The sequence below is a fragment of the Sebastes umbrosus genome, chromosome 19, assembly GCF_015220745.1.
Source record: "Sebastes umbrosus isolate fSebUmb1 chromosome 19, fSebUmb1.pri, whole genome shotgun sequence".
Taxonomy (NCBI): domain Eukaryota; kingdom Metazoa; phylum Chordata; class Actinopteri; order Perciformes; family Sebastidae; genus Sebastes; species Sebastes umbrosus.
In genome coordinates, this window is record NC_051287.1 from 21,165,700 (window position 1) to 21,186,120 (window position 20,421).

General features: G+C 40.1%; 1 protein-coding gene across 2 annotated transcripts in view; it reads left to right on the forward strand.

Annotated features, from left to right (window-relative positions):
- The first annotated feature begins 2,205 nt into the window (after positions 1-2,205).
- LOC119478416 (WD repeat-containing protein 70) overlaps positions 2,206-20,421 on the forward strand; it is a 50,421-nt gene continuing 32,205 nt past the window's right edge. The window contains exons 1-9 of one of the 2 annotated variants that reach the window (XM_037753134.1): positions 2,206-2,306; positions 4,061-4,132; positions 4,252-4,335; positions 4,418-4,523; positions 4,681-4,888; positions 6,509-6,568; positions 7,129-7,262; positions 8,457-8,610; positions 13,420-13,496. In XM_037753134.1, coding sequence (XP_037609062.1) covers positions 2,282-2,306; positions 4,061-4,132; positions 4,252-4,335; positions 4,418-4,523; positions 4,681-4,888; positions 6,509-6,568; positions 7,129-7,262; positions 8,457-8,610; positions 13,420-13,496 — 920 coding nt within the window. In that variant the 5' untranslated portion in view covers positions 2,206-2,281. Of the gene's footprint in view, positions 2,307-2,414; positions 2,438-4,060; positions 4,133-4,251; positions 4,336-4,417; positions 4,524-4,680; positions 4,889-6,508; positions 6,569-7,128; positions 7,263-8,456; positions 8,611-13,419; positions 13,497-20,421 lie in introns of those variants that run through there. The other variant, XM_037753133.1, reaches the window with a different exon arrangement.

The following is a 20,421-nucleotide window of genomic DNA, read 5'->3' on the forward strand; positions in this document are numbered from 1 at the left end:
AAGATGAGATTTTCACTTACATCCATTTACATATACTATAGCTAAAGCGTCTCTTAAATCTTTAGAGGCTTTATGAGGTGATATATATATAATATAATATTGTTTCTTTGTTATCACTCCTATTTTATTAAATCTTACAAAAAGGGATGCCCTTTGCAGTGTGTCATCCCTCTTCCTCCGCTGCATTTCGTGTCTCTCACATACTTAAAATAAAAGCAAAAAAAATAATCCAAAAATAGAGACTTACTAAAATATTTTATCTTCTGTTTATGTATTTTAAATAGCTTGTCAATCTTTTTATTTTTTATTTTATTTTATATAATTGGTTCAGTGTTTAGTGGTTTAAGATAACATTCCCCACTCTCATTAATTTAATCATGGAGGCTTCCTGTCCCTATGGTAGATCTCACATTGCTTGGCAAAAAGAACAAAGATAAGCAGTTTATTCTACAACCACAAGTAATAAAGACCTATATAGAAAACAACTATTATAGCTATGTCCAAATCTATACTGATGCTTCAAACAGACAAAATCAATATTTCATTCATAGTCCCAGATTTCAACATTGAAGTCTGCAAACGAATCACTGATGGATAATCGGTGTATACTGGGGAGATGATAGCAATTTTGTTGGCAATTACAATGGGTTGAATATGTGAGACCGTTGGGATCAGTAATATGCTCAGATTCCAGTTCGTCGTTGATCAGCTTGAAGTGCAGAGCAGATGTTTTAATGGAGATACAGCAAACACTATATAGAATTCAAATGATGGGATTAGATATGACCTTTGTATAGATAGGAAGGAAATGAATCAATTGACAAGTGTGCAAAGGAAGCCAGAAAAACAAATCAGTTTGACATCACAGTACCCTTCAGTAAAACGGACATGAAGACCAGGATTAAGCATAAACTGAAAGAAAGGTGGCAAAAGCAGCGCGGGAGAAGAGAGAACAGGAAGGTGGTTATACATAATTCAAAGAAAAGTAGGTATGATGAGAAGCACAAGGAGAACCCAGAGAGAGGAAACAGTAATATCTAGGTTATGTTTTGGGCATACTGGATTAAACAGTACATCATTTAAAATAGGAAAACATAATAGAGGAAGGTGTACATTTTGTAATCAGGAAAAACTTTAGAACACATGCTCTACTGTCCTAAATATGAGGCTGAGAGAAGGAAACTGGTTGCAATCTTGAAGAAATTCAGTTGGGCAATGATCTAAGTGACCTCTTACAAAGAAGTTCTGGGGAAAAGTGTTATTTATTTTTTGATCCAATATCTCAGGAGAACGAATTTGATAGAGAGAATATGACTCTATTTGTGTATATATACATATATATGAGGCGCTTAAGGATTTTTAGACTGAAACCACAAATCCTCAGGTACTTCTACCGGGGCACCATAGAGAGCCTCCTGACAGGCTGCTTCACCACCTGGTACGGCAACTGCACCAACGTGGGCCGTAAGGCGCTGGGAAGGGTGGTGCACTCGGCCCAACACATCACCGGGTGCGAGCTGCCCAGCCTGCAGGAGCTCAGGAAGTCCCTGAGGGTCATTAAGGACAACACACACCCCCACAACAGCCTGTTCTCCCTCCTGCCCTCTGGTAGAAGATACAGGACCCCCAGGACTCTCAACAGCAGACTGAGGAACAGTTTTTTCCCCCCGGCCATCAGACTTTTAAATAGATAATTCATTCGACAACTTCTCACACAAAAAGTACCTTAATCATATACATTATAGTGTATATACTGTATATGTTCTTAATGTATATGTTATTAATATGCCTGTATATGTTCTTAATATGCCTTGTGCAAAGTATTTCTTATATATGTATATTCAAATTTCCAGATATGTCTATGTTCTTAATATGCCTTGTACAAAGTATTTCCTTTTATAATTGTAATATAACTTATTTAATTTTTAATTCCCAGCAAAAAGCATTTCACACGATTGTACTTGTATAACCGGCGTGACAATAAATATCTTGAATCTTGAATCTTGAATATTTAATTATTTTAAATTTATTTAATTATTATTATTATTATTATTATTATTATTATTATTATTATTATTATTATTATTATTATTATTTTCATGTTCTTTAGTAGTAAAACTAGTGAGTAGTCAGAAAGTTGATCCACACTCCAGACCAGCTGGTGGCGGTAATGCTCCATAAACCACCATAAAACTCCAACGAATAAGAAGAAGAAGAAGAAGAAGAAGAAGAAGAAGAGGAGTACTTCCGGCGGTCAAAGGTAATCTCTGTATTTGAAAACATGGATCCCAACAAAGTGGATGAAGGTATCAACGTTTTGCTCTCACACTGTCTTTAAGTTTGATATATTCATCTTACACGACTTACATGTGTGTGCGGACACATTGGGCTGTATTTACAGTTTGTTTGACATTTCTCAGCTCGCTACTTTACCTCAGTTTGTGAAGATAAACCTGCATCGCTGCTGGTTTTGCTAGCTTCTCTGTTAGCTTCTGTTCTCTGTAATGCTGTTGTCATGGTGTTGTCATGGTGTTGTCATGGTGTTTCCAGTTTCCACAACTTTTAAGGGCAATTTAACTGCAGCAAGTCGTAGGTTTAAAGGTCCTGAAAAGCTCCTTCAAACAGGAAAGAAGTGGCTCTCTTACCCAAGTTAAATCTATTATTCTTATTCAAGCTGACATGAAACAGCCAAGCTTTAACATTTTAACCTTTTCTAACGTTATTAGTGTAAACAGTGGATGTGTATGTGTCGCCAAATATGTGTTAACAGCCACAAAGTGAAGTTAGCTAAATGTAACGTTATTAATCCAACCTTTCAAGATTCAAGCCCTTTATTGTCATTGTGTAGTACAAAGAAAGTAGATTGTGACAATCCCATAGGTGCTAAAAAAGATAATACAATAAAAAAAGGGATAGTGCAATATAAATATAAAAAAATATATAAAAGATAATACAATATAAAATATAAAAATACAATATGTATATTGATGAGATGACAGTTTTGCCAGATTACAGATTATTGCACAAAGTGTCCGTCAGATAATTATATAATTATTGCACAGCATCATATAATTATTTCACAGAGTGATCAGCATATTATTGCACATATCCGTATCAGTAGATTTACAGTATTCACATTGCAAAAGTGACCAACGTGTTATTGCACATTTACATTGCACGTGTTCAACTCAGACAGAGGAGACGTCAGAGTTCATGGCAGTTGGGAAAAAGCTGTTTTTAACCTTATGACCATGTGCACTTTATATTCTTGTTCAGGGCTGTGCAATTTCTGGCTTAGCAGGACCTTTTATGTTGATATACGATACGATACGATACAACTTTATTGTCAGTTTGCACTGAAATTCATTTTGCATCCATAGGCAGCTCAGTTTGAGAAAAAGTACACATACAATAGACATACTGTTACCATAGACAGACAGACAAGTAAGACCCATCAGACAAAAAACAAAACACATCACAATTATTCATACATAACCCATTACAAAATTACCATCACGTTCACGTCTTTAGCAGCACATTAGTTATTATTTAGCAACAAGATGGACTGATGGACTAAAGCGTTCTTTAGCCTGATGCGGTTAAATGTAGGGACTCTGAATCGCCTCTTTGAGGGCAGAAGTTGATATTCCCCATTTAAAACATGGAAGGGATCAGAAGAGATGCTGTTGGCCAGTCTGAGCTGACTCTTGTTGTGAGCTGCTTGAAAGGAGAGTGTCACAGGTTGGCCAATGATCTTTGTGCAGATTTTGATTTGGCTATAAAGTTTAGTTTTAAGTTTTACAGATAGAGTTGTGTTTCTTTCACAACTCGATACTCAGCATTTTCCCCATTATTAGAGTCATTTCCCCCTTTTTTTTTGTTGCAAAAATGGCCTCTCAGGTTGTCACTGAAAGGGTTACCTGTAGTTGAAGCTGCTTTACTTACAAAGAAAACAACACAACCCAGAGAGCTGCGTCCTGCCTAAACACGTGAAAAGTAATTTGGCATTACAGTATCCATGATAAACAAGATAAACCAATTTTGCTCGCCTCTTTTGCAGAGTCGGGCAAGATGAGTGGTGATGGAGACGGAGACGGAGACATTGCATCTGTCATGGGATTCTCTGGGTTTGGTATGTACAGTCCAGCACAAACCAATATTTTGACCTGATTATTTTATTTCCTATATGATAAACTGACAATATGTGTTGTCAGTTATTTTTTTCTAATGAGCTGTCTTTGATCCATCCAGGTAAGAAGGCCCGCACATTTGACTTGGATGCCATTTTTGAACAGACCCGTCGAACAGCCGTTGAGAGGAGTCAACGTGTATTAGGTAGGTTTACTAACATGACGAGCAGTTCATTCTGTCACCAGGGTGTGTATAATTGTGTGTGCTGTAACTGTTGCTTCCTTAGACGAGCGGCAGAAGGATGATCAGATGGAGGAGGAAGGGGAAAGCTCCAAATCAGTCAAGCCATCAGTCCATGCTCAGAAAGACAAAGCTGCAGCTGCTACATCCAGGTAACCAGAGATTTTTAGTTTGATTGTTTGAGTGAGTACTGCTTTACAGTTAGGGCAGGCTGCACGTGCCTCAGAGGTTAGTTACAAGTCTCTAAATCAAGTGTACGATAACTTTTACAATGCTTTTACAATTACTGTATGTTTTTTTTCCTTTTAGAAAACAGGAGAGTGAGAGCAGCAGTGATAGTGGTTCAGACTCGGACTCAGACTCTGATCTTATTGGGCCTCCACTGCCTCCTCAATATGCAGCCCAGGATGAGGGTGATGAGCTTGTGCGACCGCCTCGTCCACCAGGCAGCATGGCTCACAGTGATGAAGATGAAGATGATGATGATGATGAAGAGGAGGCACAAGATGACGATGATGTATGTCTGAAATAACCCACTTTAACAGCTGGCATTACATGGGGATTACAAAGTATTTCCTGTAGGGTTAGCGTTTATATTTGTTCCGTCTAAGATGTGGAATCTGTCTTCCTGCTGCCTCAAACATGCCCTTTTCACAACAGACTTTTTGACATGTCATAGTAGGAAAAGCACATGTGTTATTAATGACATTAATGTTGCACCAAGACCCTGGCTGCGGTCGAAAAGTCTTTGTTACTTAGGAAGGTTCCTAACGTAGTGAAATTACCCAAAGGTATCTGAGTAGCAGCCATGATAGGACCTGTTTGAATTCTCTAAATGCTAAGGAAAGGTGCTTCGATGCTTCCTTTATTATCTCCTTTAGCATAGGATACACTGGACCATCCTTTACTAAAGGAAAGGAGATAATGCCGCCCCACTATTCCTTGCAGCCACAACTTTTCATACTATTCAGGATTCATGTTGATAAATATTAGTGGGCAGTGACAACCATTTCGTTTCACTTTCACTTTTGTGGTGGCCTATGGGCTATTCCTTTTTATTTCAATTCCAACCTTGATAATGAAGTAGTATTTTTCACCAGTTGTCCACATTAGGTAGGATAATCCTTTACTATATGTTGATGTGGAGTGTTCCAGCAGCAGAAGGACCTTCGGTAGCTCTCCTTCACACACCGAGGGTGAAGCTGCAGCAGCCTGTCACTGAAAGAGCTATTTAAGAACGTACGGGAGGGAGCAGCGCCTTTTGTAGTCCATCTTTTGATCATTGTAGTTTCACTACAAACATCCGCCGCCGTTGCATCATAATTATGGAACCTGTAGTGTAAGTGCGGTCGGATTCTCTTAGCACCACGGTTGTCTTTTCTTAATTCCTTATCATTTCTTCTTCACATCTTTCCTTGACCTCATGACATTTCCATCGAGGTCAAGGAAAAGTGGTTAAGAAAAGACATTAGGACGTAATTTTTGTACTTTTCGGCCACAGCCCCCAAAACCGAAGCAGCTAAATAGAATTCAGGCATCAGTAATTTTCTTATATACACCTGTGCTAATCCTTCTGTGACATGTCACAATGTTTTTGGTGAAAATTTCTATAAAGGCACCTGTTTATTCTGTGCTGTGGGGTGCTTTTAACATTTCACCACTAGATGGCAGCACAAGAAAATATATTCAATGGTTAGTGTTACACCATACAGGAGGAGACAACTATGATCTTATGTTACTGAACACTAATTACAGTGTTGTCTCTTTGGTGTTTTCTCCTGCATCTTTCTCACACCAAAATATCTGCGGCTCTTAAAATATATCGGCATCTTAAATGCAGCATTAGTCAAAAGTGTGGCGGTACATTGGTTTTCACATGAAGAGTATCAACACTCTGTTACGTAGGGAAATAAACGCCTCAGGATATGAGTGAATAGCTCAGATCCTTTTACATCCAACAGTGTAACTGTTCCCAGTCAGCAATTTGCAGGTGATTACTGTGATTCCAGACTTTTGAGTCATACTGCCTATTAAAGTTAAAATGTCATGTATAATTGAGTCTTGGAACTACACACCTAATTCAGCCTTCTTCAGTCTTTTACCGCTTCCTTGTATTCATCTCAACTTTCCGCCCTAGAGTCCAGTGAAGAAGATTCCAGACACCCATGAAATCACTCTGCAGCACGGCACCAGGACGGTAAGGACTTCTTCTTTCAGCACTCAGTGATTACTGTTTATGTGGCTCTTTGGAAATGTATTCAATGATTCTCTGTTAAGAATAATAAGGTCTTTATTCATTGTAAGTGGCTTGTAATTCACACCATATTTTATTTACATTATACTTACACTAAAACATCTGGAGATCTGCATCAGTTATTGGATTTTTTTAGCCAATGTTCCCTCACTTTGTGCTGAATTGAGCGGCAGCAAGTCTGTTTCCCTTTGGTATTTTGTTGCAGTGAGGGAAAAATGTGTTTGAGTTCTCTGTCTTCAGTATCTCCAATCTGGTATCCAGATCCAGTGCTCATTGCAGTTTTAAAACAGTTTAGGTCTGAATAATTTGATCATTACACAAGAACAAACTTTAAATATTTGGCTTCTGTTTATTTTTGCTGCCTTTAGAGGAGGCACTATGACTACACTGTCAAATATTTCTAGAAGCAGAAGAAGCAACCTTCTACAGTTGGTCGGCATCTGAGTCGTACAGGCGTGTAGGTTGTATTTTAGTTTTAAATATGTTTTTTTTTGTCTCCTCAGGTGTCAGCTCTCGGCTTAGACCCCTCTGGAGCCCGTCTGGTGACCGGTGGGTACGATTATGACGTGCGGTTCTGGGATTTTGCTGGGATGGACCAGGCTCTGCAGGCCTTCAGATCCCTCCAGCCCTGTGAGTGGTGAGTCCACTTCTGAGAAACACAAACGTGGAACATCAACACAGTTGCTTAACATGTGCTTAATTAGTTTCATGCAAACATCCAAGTACACACTCACTGCATTTCTGTGTGCCAAAGTGTACACGCAAACACACACACACACATTTGTTGAGCTTCATTGAGCCTCTTGTTAACTGTGTGACATCCTCTCTCATCATTCAAAATGAGCCTTTCGGAAGCAGATGGTCGAGATATGTGAGTGTTTGTGTGTGTTTACTCTGTGTTTCACTGAAGCCATCATCAAAGATTGAATTCTTTTTTGGGTTTTGGGAACCAGTGGTCTGAGCTGGAGCGGGCTTCCCCTTATTAACAGAAATTTACGCTACATTTAATTTGATTACAGCGTCATCCAGTTGCCTGTTTGATTTTCTAACAAGCTGGGCTTCATATAGAAAGCTGTGCTGCCGAGGTCCACTGTTCCTCTTTCCTGACCCAAAACGACAACTTATGATCTCAGTCGAACTAAAACAATGAGGAAAATGAGCATTCGGTGCTATGTAGTGAAGATGCCAAAGACCCCAATTAAAAACAGCATTAATGTTAACCTCACTTTCATTTCAGCAATGGAACTTTTTGCTCTGTGTATCGAAATGTTGTAGCATTGTAGAATGATATGTGTGTTTCTTAGTTATTCAGTGTGAAATTGAAAACATAAAAATCACATATCCACTCTGTAAAGCACTGACTAACGTTTTTATATCTTATTATGCTTCTCGTTATGTTGCAATGTTATGTTTATTTTCTTTCAATGTGTTTCATTATGTTTTGTGTGTGTGTGTGTGTGTTAACATTCTTTCCATTTATTGGCTTAAAATGCCATTATGCTCACTGTTACGGATGTTGCGTGTCGTAGATCAAAGAGACCAATCATCAGATGTACATCAGATGTTATGTTGTTTTGTTCCTATAGTTACACGTGTCTATCATTGTTTTTTTTTTCCCTGAACCCTTTGAAGGATTAAAAAGATTCTTGTATAACAATGTTTTGGTGCAGAAGTCTTGTAAAATCACAGCTCGCAGATGGCTCGCAAAAGGGCACCAAGACACTTATCAGAACTTATCAGAGCTTATCAGCACCACAGAAATGCAAACTAAAAGTAACTTCTTTGCCTCAGATGTCCTCTTCATGTGTGTCGTGTGTGTGTGTCCCCTCAGCCATCAGATCAAGACCCTGCAGTACAGCATCACTGGCGATGTCATCCTGGTGGTTTCTGGCAATGCACAGGCCAAGGTGTTGGACCGTGATGGCTTCAATGTCATGGAGTGTGTGAAGGGAGACCAGTACATTGTGGATATGGCCAAAACCAAGGTAAAGTGGTGCTTGCATATTGTTTGGGTTGTATTTTTGGCAATCGTTTCACTTAGTTATGATAACATTGTGCTCACCAATTAATTGCAGAGATCTGGTATTTCAATTCAATTTATTTTTATATAGCGTCAAATCATAACAGAAGTCTTCTCGAGAAGCTTTTCAAATAGAGCATGTCTAGACCGTACTCTATAATTAAGAGACCTAACAAGAGATCTCCCATGAGCATGCATTGCGACAATTGCAAGGGAAAAAACATCCCCTTTCTGTGTGTAGTCAGATGCCCAGACGGGTTGTAAACAAGCCAATAATTTAACCACTGGATCACTTTATTTGGAGAAAAAAAGCCTACAACTACGGCAACTATGGTGGGTCAAAGTTGAACCAAGAAGTCTGTAAACTGAGATGGATTTTTACGACAGTTTGGGCAATAATTCCCTCCATTTTCTCTTCCAAATAAGTTTTGCAAACCTGTCTGATCATCGAACAGCGTTTCTTCCCCTCTGTGACTTCTTTTTTAGCAATGTAGCAGCATTCCCAGATTCCAGCAATTCTCTTAGTGAGTACAATGTTGTTATTTTTTGATCAAATTGACGGACAAAACTATAAAAATAAAAACCAAGTTGTAATAAACTTGAGTTAATCATAAACCTGCGTTAGCATATTTGCTGACCACTTGGGGGCAGTGTAAACAAGTTGTGAGCACAACATTGACATCACCTTTTAAGTTGATATGTCGAACTTATTAGCAAAAGGTTGCTTAATTACACATCCAGCAGTTATGAAGCAACATTACCATTAATTTGAAGTCGTGTTTCTGAACACTTGATGAATGTAAGTCTAATTTTCACTCTCCTTTAGAGCAGTTTTTGGTCTCTACCAACTCCTGAGGAAAAGATCTGGCTCTTTAGCTAAATGCTCCACTTAACCAGCTAGTCGCTAACTGTTTCTGACTGCTGTTTGGTGCCGAGCAGGTAGGGCTGCACGATAATGGCCAAAATGATAATCACAAATATTTTGATCAATATTGAGAACGTGATTATCACAATCATTCATTGATGTTAGGGACAAAATGTTTTTATTGCACTTTAACATTTAAATGAACAGAGCACTGCTTTAACTTCCATGTTGTGCTACATTCCTGCTAATGTACAAATCTTTACATTAAAATAATACTGGTCCTTATTCACAGTGCATCTCCTAGAAGCAAAATAAAATTGTACTAAAATGTTTTACCCAAAATTAAATCAACAGAGCTTTCACTTTCACGTTGTGCTACATTTCTGCCAATTAACAAATCTTGCCATCAAATAACACTTAAAAATAAGGTTCGTCTTCACCTGAATTTTTCATTTTGCCAGTAAAATATACAGTATATCACCTCTACTCTGGACTGCTGCTGCAACATTCAGGAAAGTTTTTCACGTGCTGCTGCTGCAGCATGACAGCTCCCCAAAAGTGTAGCCAAAACATCTCGATCCCCCCCTGGTGGCTGGCTGTTAGTTTAGGAAGCACTTGATTTGACATGCAGAGGAGTTTTCTGTGAGCGGATTTTAAATATCACAGTAGATAATGTTCATTTAATTGTGGGAAGCAAAAATCATGATCGTGATTAATAATTGATTAATTGTGCAGCCCTAAGAGAAGGTAGTGTACAGTGGGGTTTTTACAGCTATGAGAGCGGTGAGAGAGAACCAAAACTGTAAAGTTGTGGGCCGACAGCTAATCACTGAGCTGAAGCTATAAAACTCTGTAAAGCTGAGAGGAGCTGCAGTTTCAGGTGATAATTCTATGTAGGTTCATCACTACGAGTGACCCTTTGCACATTGTTTTCATTTAAAGCTGAAGTAGGCGAAATTGGAGCAAATATGATTTTTAAAAAAAAGTTATTTTTATAAAACGAGCGCAGCGGGTCGCTACTGTATATCCTGACAGTAGTACATGAAACAGGTAATCTGAAAAAAAAAAAACATGTGCCTCTGTGTCCTCCGGTGTCTTCAGATGCTCCTAATGGCATCTGCATGATTTCACAGACCGGAGGAAAACAACCAATCAGAGCCGAGCTGGAGTCTGCCGTCCAGCTTCCGTCTATGAGAGCCACGAGTCAATCACTCGCGAACTCTCGAAGGCTGCGTTGATCAAATATGAATCAATATTCTGTTACTGTAAATGTTTTCAGAAACATCTTGTAGTGCATGGTTTAGCTGTAAAATGAGAAAGTTTGTGAATCGGCAGCCATGTTGAGATCTGTTGAAGAAATACCAAGCACCGTCCACATGGCCGGAGCACAGCCAATAGGAACGCTCTCTCTCTGAAATGATGTGTGATTGGTCAAAGTCTTCTGTCACAGGCTATATTTTTTTAAAGCCTGAAAACAGAGCCATGATGAAGTGCAGGAGTCTAGTTTTCTCTCAGAACACTTGAATTACAATATGCTGAAAGGTTATTATGACATTTTTGCCCAATGATGCCAAAAAAATTGTTCATGCATTCATGTTTTCTCTTCTAAAGCATCCGCGCCCCAAGAGTGACTGCTAATTCTAAACACAGCCTGGATGCTCTGTTCTTATGTTCTTTGAGTTGATCCTGCCAACGCATAATGGTAGAAAGGTGTAGCCCTGAGCTAGTCTGTTTTTGTATTGTATTGACCAGCCAGAGGCGGTCTCCGGGGGAGAGGACCACCACATGCTTTCAAGACTGTCGTGGTTCAACTCTTGCTTGTACCTGCCTCTACAAAGGATCATCCTAATTAATTGCCCATGTTTGGGTTTTGCTGTGTTTAATAAAGCCATAATGGTGGTCACTAACCATCTGTGCCAGCTGCAGTGCATTTAGACATGGTTTATACCACCCATATGAATTACTTGAAACAAGTGAAGGCCCATTGATTGCAAGTAGTGTTTTCCTGGACGTCCTGCATTCTTTGTCCTGCTCAGTCCCATCTGGAGCTGATGGGAGGGTTTGGTTCAATGAAAATGCGCTTTGGCCCGCTGACAATGTCCCAGTCGATTAGCTGTGTCTCATGTGACAATTAAGTCCTTGCTTCTGCTCTGCATCTGTTGACAGACAATTACTTACCTCCTACCTCATCCAACTGTGTGCAGAGATTTGTAAAAGCCCAAAATACAAAGAGAGAAAAACAGAGAAAGGGAGCAAATCCTCACATCTGAAAAGCTGAAACCAGAGAATGTCGGACATTTTTGCTTCATAAATGACTTTTATCAATCATCAGCCAGATAATCAAAATGCGTTGTCTGTCAACTTGCTTTATTGATTTATTGACTATCCAACTCTAGTTTTTAGTTGGTCAAATAATTAATTAAACTTAAACCTAACATTACAGAATCCTGTTTAACTTATGCTAAATGCAATTGCAATGAAAACAAACTGGACATGCCAGTGTTGTCCTCAGTCAGTCACTTCTTGTTATCAGGGAGGTTTCTATTCTTGGTGCTGTTTGTCATTAACCTGCTCTGTTTCGGTTTACTGTTACTATGAACATCAGTCTGTTTCTCTTTAGTCATTGGCAATTTGTTGTCCTAAACTGTTGAGGAAGAGGAATCAGATTTGTTTAGGATGGTAGCGGCTCCTTCAACCTAATTAGGAAGCTCTTCTAATGGATAATTCTGTCTAGTTTGATGTTATGGCACTGGGCAGGGAAGCAGTCATTCACAGCCCATTTAACCTCATCATATAGTGAGTGTGTATTTTACCATACAATTTAACAACTTTTTACAACAACAACAACAGCAACTATTAATCCTTTTTAGTTGTTAAACAGCAAGACCTAGGCAGTTCCCCTTTTATCGATTATTGAAGTGGTGTGTTTTAAGTATTTGACAGTGAACAGACGGGCCTCTCTTCCTGATGCACACATACCAATGTCGTTCGGTCAACTTCTGCTCATGCAACGCTCTGCTTTTCTTGAGCATCCTGTCAAATAGCGGTACGTCATGTCTGAAGCCTCTTTGCAGCACATTGAAGTGTACCTCTCTGACCTGGCTGTGGGGGAGGCCTCTCTCCAGGTTATCCCACTTTGAAGTCATTTGTTATGAGTAATTCTCCACAGGACTAACTCCAGCAGAGGAAATGTCTGAAAGTTACTCTTGTAGGAGTTCGCTGTTTGAAGCTGTGACACAGCCTGCTGCACTGCTTCAGAGTTCACAGGCACAGTCGTAGGGCGAACCCTGTGTCGAGGAAGTCAAGGTTACAATACGATCAAATTAAAGGTCCAAAAAAATCCGTTTCTCAAGGGGGAGCGCCCTTTTTAAGGTGCATTCAGATCAGACAACATAATTGGTGCCACCCGGGCGGGAACTTTTGCTTGCGTAGTAGACAACCTCACAGTTGCCATGCAGTTCACACTACACAACTCTGAAAATGCACCGTCACAAATACGTAATAGCACCCCTGAAATAATTAACTGGTGACCTTTTGCGGAGTAGTTTTGGCTCAAGATTTAACAATGAAGAACAACTGCTGTCTCTGCACATAATTTGTGTGCAGTAAGATTGCAAAATACGTCTTCATGAATTCACCTTCATTGGTTCCTCCTGGCGACATTTCACCTTTTGTGTTTCCGCCAGCGCTTCCAAGCTACAACTGTTACAGCAGTTTCAAATAAGGTTGAAAACAGTTGTAGGGCAAATGGCAGCCCCGTAATGTCCATGTTGCAGACAGTATCCACACTAAACCACATGATTCACAAGTGTGCTGCTGCTGCTGCACCTCAAAGCAACTGGAGGCTAGCCACAGGACCTGGCCAGCAACAATTTAGTTCATTCATTTTCACTTTCTGCTTTTTTTCAGGGCCACACAGCGATGCTGAATAGTGGCTGTTGGCATCCCAAGATTAAAGAAGAGTTCATGACCTGCTCCAATGATGGGTGAGTTTAAATAAGTGTAGTGAGCTCTGAGTTGTAGGCAGAATCTCTTATTTTGTCTTTGTTGTAGCTGCAATATTGTACATACTGTAAACCTAAACCATCACAATGATAATCCGTAACATTTTCAAAAGGAGAAATGGTCACCAAAATATCCACTCCATGCAAAGACAGAAACATTTATTGGTTTACAACTATATAAGGATATAAATCACAAGTTTAGTCACGATACGATATTATATCGATTCTTTGGACAACGATACGACATGTATCGATATCACAAAGTCTGCCACAATACAATTTTGATTTGATTAAATTCAGGGTCCTCATCTGCCCATATAACACAGTCAGTTACATTTATATCAACTCACCAAATGCAACTAAAATATGAATTTGACTGTTTTATTACTGGGCTCTGTAGGAAGGAGGTACGCTTGGACAAAAATGGTGACACAGCCGTGCCATGCGGATTTCAAAATAAAAGCTTACCTTAAAGATGACGATATGTATCAATGTTTTCACTTTGCATCAGTGATATTGGATCGTTGATCATTGAATCGGTACATCGCTCCAGATCGATGCATCGTTACACCCCAACCACTAGAATGTGTCGTTATTACCATTAAATACTTAGAAAGTCCAAAATACGATCCACTGGGTGGAACAGGATAAATGCTGTGCTTCACAGCAATTATAGGAAATACCCCTGCCAAGTCTGTTTGGTCTGTTTTTGCTCATTTTGTTTCATTGTTCCATATGACGTGTCAGGAAAGTGCAGAAAAAAACATTTTTAAATTGAAGAAACAACCAAAATATCCATTTATCTCGTCAGGTGAAATTCTTTTGGGATGTGGCATAATTAATGATAACATTTATAGACACACCTCTGTAATATTAGGATTACTTGTCCCATCATTTATTCAGAATCATCCTTACTGAGCAACTAACTTGTGTACGTCATGTCCAAGAGTTTTCTTTGCTCTCATCCTCTGTCACCAGCAGGGAGTCCTCTAGTCCAGATTATTCCTCTGGAAAGGGTAGCGTGGCTTCACAGCTGTGCATTGACACATGGCACATTTTATACTGGATGTAGTCCAAATGCTGCCCTTTATTTGTATTCAGTGATTTGGACCAGAGCAACACTGCTGGAGATAACAAAACCTCACACACACACACACACACACATGCATTTTAATAATAATTTTGCTTCAGAAGGCAGAGCTTTCGCAGTTTTCTGCCTCCTTAAAAGCAGCACTGTAAAAGCAGTCCTGTATGACTGCAGAAGCTGTAACCCTTTGCCGTGCGTATAGGTGTGAGTGAATATTTGGGAGCGTGTGACTTTGAGTGAGAGCACAGTGATGAGTCTAAGTGAGTGTGACAGGCAGCAGTGCAGAAATCCAGGGCTATCATCATTAAGTGGAAACAAGGGCCTGGCTTTGTGGGCAGGCCGCGGCCCAGTGTTTACCAGTGTTGCTGCTCTCCCAGATGTTGAGGCTGGTTTATTTAGCTCTTATTGAGGCTCTGGAAATCCTCCCCTGGCACGTTAGCACTGGGTGTTGGTCCTGGCCAGCTCGCGGGAGAACAGCGGAGAGGAGCGCACAGGGAACCATTCACGCAGGCCGAGCAGCTGTATGTGAGGAGGGTTCAGAGCAGCAGAGCGGGTCAACACAGCGACCTGCATCTCAGAGATGGAAAGAGGCAGTGACGGCCTAATAGTGATTTACAGGTGAAAGACGCTGTCCATATAACCCCATGTCAAATCTCTCATATTGCACTTTCACTTGTCATCACTTTAGTAAATGTGCAGTGCAATAGAGGGGCTACTTGGTGATGAAGTGCAGTACTTGACGTTCTTGGTTGAACCACACAACCCCTCGAAGTTCACACTTCTTCAATCAAAAGTCCCTCTCATTCCTCCAGTGCAAACAGAACGTAGGCGCCAGGGTTTTAAACAGGTGCCAAACACACTGATCACATTAGTCATTGTTTCTGTATTCTGGTAACTCCTCATTTTTAGAGTTAAGCATTTAAAAGTGCTAAATTTGAAAATCAGAGCATTAATATAGCAGCAAACAACTATTTGATATGTAAAGATATAGTTGAGTAATGTCTACCTGAGCAGAGAGTGAAGTGACTCTCCCTCACTGGGTATTGTAATCCGAGATTCTCTGCGCATTGTTTTCATCAGTCATTCCCAAAGACTTGGTCAGGACCCACAGGTGGGTTGCAGGAGATTTTATTAGGGTCAATTTGCAGAATTTCTGTTATTTAAGATTGATATCTGCAGTGCACCTTTGAGCCACACGAGAAAGCCTGAATGTTCGTATTGTTCTGATAATTGTAGCCTACTTCATAACATAGAATCTAATGTGAAAGGCTAGCGTACATTTGGTTTGTCTTACTGATGAGAGGAAAAAAACGAGGGCCTGTTAAATGTAGGCCTAAATCCTATTGATTTACTGAAGAATGGGATAGCCTGTTAACTCCGCCTAAATGCATTTACGGTATTTGGTTTCATTTATAAAGTATTTAATGTGTGTATATGTTTTCAACAACACATGCATAAAACAAAGGTGTGATTTATCAAATGTATATCTCTTCGAAATAGCTGGTTTACCTATTCAAGATAATATGAGGTGATGCAAAAATGGCAGTAAAGGGTTGTGATGGTTTGTCATTTTTAAAAAGTGGGTTCCCAGAAAAAAAGTTTGGGAAACACTGGTTTACATAGCCGGTCTCTCTGGCTAGCTAATGGCTGCCACTCAGCACTGCGCTCATAGGGCGTTTACTGTTGATAAAGCCGTCATTGCGGAAGCGTAGCACCCACCCTCCGGTTTCCCTCCAGGTAAACACTGTTACCTCTGTCAGCACTGTTGCTGTTGTTTGCACCATTAGCTGCTGGCTGCTGGCTCAGCCGTCACCATGTTGAGAGCCGTGTGGAGGCAATAGATTCTCTGAATTCCGCTCTGAATTAATGAGCTTTAAGATTTTAGCAGGCATGTTTGTTTTTTTTGTGCTGGTAAATTTTAGTATCGTTGAGAGTACAGCGTGAGATCCTCAGAGCAGAGCTCCTGTACATTCAGCTAGATGACAGGCAGCCAGGCTTTTGCTGATCCAGCTAGATATGAGGGGGTTCTGGATTTTACTCAGCAAATGAGTTCTGCTTTTTGGAGCTGGCCCCAGGAATGAAGTCATGAGGACTTCTTCTGCAATTTCAACTTACGAAAGAGTCTTTTTTTTTTCTTTCAACACTTTATGGTCTAAATTGCTAATTTCATTGGTTGGGATTTTAAAGAAAAAAAGAACGGTTTGTAAGAGTGTCAGCTTATCACACTCAGTTGTTGCCTCTTGCTTATCCTTCTTAAGCTCCATCAGGCCACATTGATCAACTATAGAGTCTGCAGAGGCCATACTGTAGTCAGTGGGCCTCTAGAGAATGGACCGGCAGTTGGCCAGTAGTACCAGTGGGGGTCTGCTACTGGCTGTGTCTGCTTAAACATCAGACCAACACCTAGGTTTTCTGTCTTTCTTCCCGTGTAAGAGAGTCTTTGTTGTGTTTATTTGAATAGGTTATTAAGCATGATCACTGGACCGCCCAGCTCCTTAATTAAAGGTCCCCCTAGTTGTGTGGAATCTCATTCATAAGAACTGCCTCCCAGCTTCTTGAATGATTTCATTAACTGACACTTTTTTTTTCCCTGAGAGGAAGTGGATGAGAGGGAAGTACTGATGAAGCAAACATAATAATGCAGCAGCAGGGTGGTAGCGATTGTCCTTTCACACTGACGGTTGAATGGGGGGCTTCAGTTTGTGCTCGGACTGGTGTGAACGTGTCAACATTTCACATTCTTCTGTCATTCTGTTTGAGAGTCGTGTGATTGTTAAACGGCTAAATGTTTTACAACATGTTTGATCCAAGGGGGAAAATGCGTATTAAGCATGGAGACACTTTAACTAAGTCTTTGCTGAAAGACTGGACACCTGTTGGAAAACCGCAGATTTATTTCTCAGAAAGTGAAGGCCATATGTGTTGGATTTACTCCCGGTGGAAGTGTTCCTTTGGCAGGATTGAACTTGAAGTAAACTAAAAATATGGCTGGGACTTTTGTGTCAATCATGGTTTTTAAGAGCTGCAGCCTTTTTTAATGACTTAAATCCTCAACAGTAGTGGTTTAAGAATTCTTGAATATGCTCTGTTTAAAGTTAACAAACCGTACCGCAAACTGTAGAATTGTTAAAGGGTAACTTCAGTATTTTTCAACCTGGACCCTATTTTCCCATGTTTTGTGTCTCAGTCACTAATGGGGACAACATTTTCTGAAATTGGTCCAGTATTGAGGGAGAACGCTATGGCAGCCACACAACAAGCTGTGAGGGCAAGTGAGCAGCGTCAATGTAACGTTACATTCACTAAAAGTGCTTGTTTTTGCCACTGACAGGCTCAGGATTGTTATTATAAGTGCCTGACAACATTATGGGAAGGACCCTACAGAGAAATAAAACATTTTTCTGGCTTTTCCTTCATCCGGTCTGTTTGTTATTGTGTCCAAGTCCCGCTCAAGGAGAAGTCTCGTTGTGAAATCTGAATATCCGTATTCTCTGGCTCAAATAAATACGGGCGGCCTTCGAATTCAAAGACCTCATCCACATCTTTGATATCATCTAAATATTCAGCCATGAAATTCTTTTAGATAACACTAAGCTGCGCTTGCTGTACTCAAACAGTATTCCACTATCCCACCATTGTCTTGCGGCAACACGTCACCTCGCCAGATTTCAGAACGAGACTTCTCCTTGAGCAAGACTCTTTCCATAATGTCAGACACTTATAATAACAATCAGAGTCTGTCATGGCAAAAGCAAGCACTTTTAGTGGACGTAAATGACGGTGCCAGCTTGCCCCAATAGCACCATATTGCAGCCTCTGAGCGGCTGATGTCTACAGCACTCTCCCTCAATACTGGACCAACTTCAGAAATTGTTGTCCCTATTAGTCAGTTAGACACCAAAACATGGGAAAATAGGTTGAAAAGTACCGAAGTTAGTCTTTAACAAACTATAACTCAACGAAAGCTTTTCATTAGTGGCTTCAGGGACATGACATTTCTGATTGTTGGTTTTACTTGATGTAGTTTTTTAGTGCTCCGGGAAAGCCATCAAAAATTCATGTTATGCTCTTTTTGTGACTGAAATTTCAGCCAGCGGAGCAGAGAGGATAGGACAAACGGCGACTTTCTAATTGAGCCCACATGTTACTTCTGTCTTGAGACACACTTGCGCATGTGCACACACAAATACACACAATTTGAGGAATGTTTGCAAGAGGTTTGGATGCCAGGGATTCCCTCCGTGCTGGCCTGCTGTCAGGGCTGCAGCTGGACGTGCATGTGTAGCTGTACGCAAGGAGGCCCAGAGGACAACATGGAAGGTCCTTTTTACTGCTGAGGAGCAAATTATTTGTCTTTATGCGCTCAAACCAGACACATAATGTGATCTATGTGACACATTAAGGCATTATCATTGGAGAGCAGCCACAAAAATAGAGTCACACAAGGCAGAATCGTGATCTACTGCTTGGATAAATCCTGGTAATCAATTGTTTTTTTTGCATGTGAGTAGGCACTTTTTATAAGTCAGTATTTTTCTCTCACTGATAATTGCTAGCATACTGATCTTGTCAAGTAAGTAGGTCATCTATTTCTTTAGTGCTTTTAGCCAAATGCTCGGTGATAGCTTGCTTTGGATTTTTTTGAGGGGAAAGGAAAGGGGGTGGAAATTAAGTGTTATCTGCGTGACAGAACGGGGATCAGAAGTGAGGACAGACATTGCAAAGTTTGTGCGAGCATGTTGGGGCGATTCACACAGTTAAACACACCAGGTTCATCCACAGTCCAGCTCATCTCAAACTGTTGGCCGCTTTACACTGCAAGTGTTCCATATCCTGCCCAAGAACGCACATACCGTACCTTTTCAGGAGTGCATTTATCCTTTTTGTTCAGTTTAAAGTCATGGCTGAATTTTTGACTGACAGTAACTTCTAGATCTTCAGTGTGTGAATACAATGTTTGTTTCTTTTCTTATTGAATTGGCCACTTCCTGATGGGGAGGCTTCTTATCAACCAGATTGCTTGAAGAGCTGTCCTGACTTCTTTTAACTTGAGTTAAGCATTTTGTTCCTGTAGTGCACTAGTTCCCAACCTGGGGGTCCCAACCCCCACTAGGGTTTTGCCAAAGCTTCACAGGGGGTCGCGAGGCCTTCTTGATTTTAAGGGGTCTAAGACAAGTCATCTTGCATTAAAAAAGTACGCAGTTAAAACAACCTAAGTGCTAATAGAACAATAGCCAAGAGTCAGGGAGAAGAAAACGCTGAATTTGTCAAATAAAAAAAGTATTTATGATGTATATATTAAGTATGTATGATTCTTAAAAATAAAAAAATACATAATACAGACAGAATTGTATTAAAAGTTCCTAAAAATAACTTATCTCCGATTCAATATTCACAGGAAATAATCTGTTCTAAATTCATCCAAATCACTCGTTTTGCACAAACTTCCTGCAGTTATTGCGTTCACTATTTAGTTTAAAGCAGCAGTGGGTAGCAAATATGATTTTAAAAAAGTGATTTTTATAAAACGGTTGCTATATCCTGACAGTAGTGCATGAGACAGGTAATCTGAAAAAAAAAAAAAATCATGTGCCTCTGTGTCCTCCGGTGCTCCTAACGGCATCTGCAAGATTTCACAGACTGGAGGAAAACAACCAATCAGAGCCGAGCTGGAGCCTGCTGTCTCTGAGCAGCTGTCAATCACTCACAAACTCCGATCAAACGGTCTAAATAGGCAGCGCTGATCAAATATGAATCAATATTCTGTTACTGTAATGCCTATTTCTCGCCTCAAATGTTTTCAGAAACATCTTGTAGTGT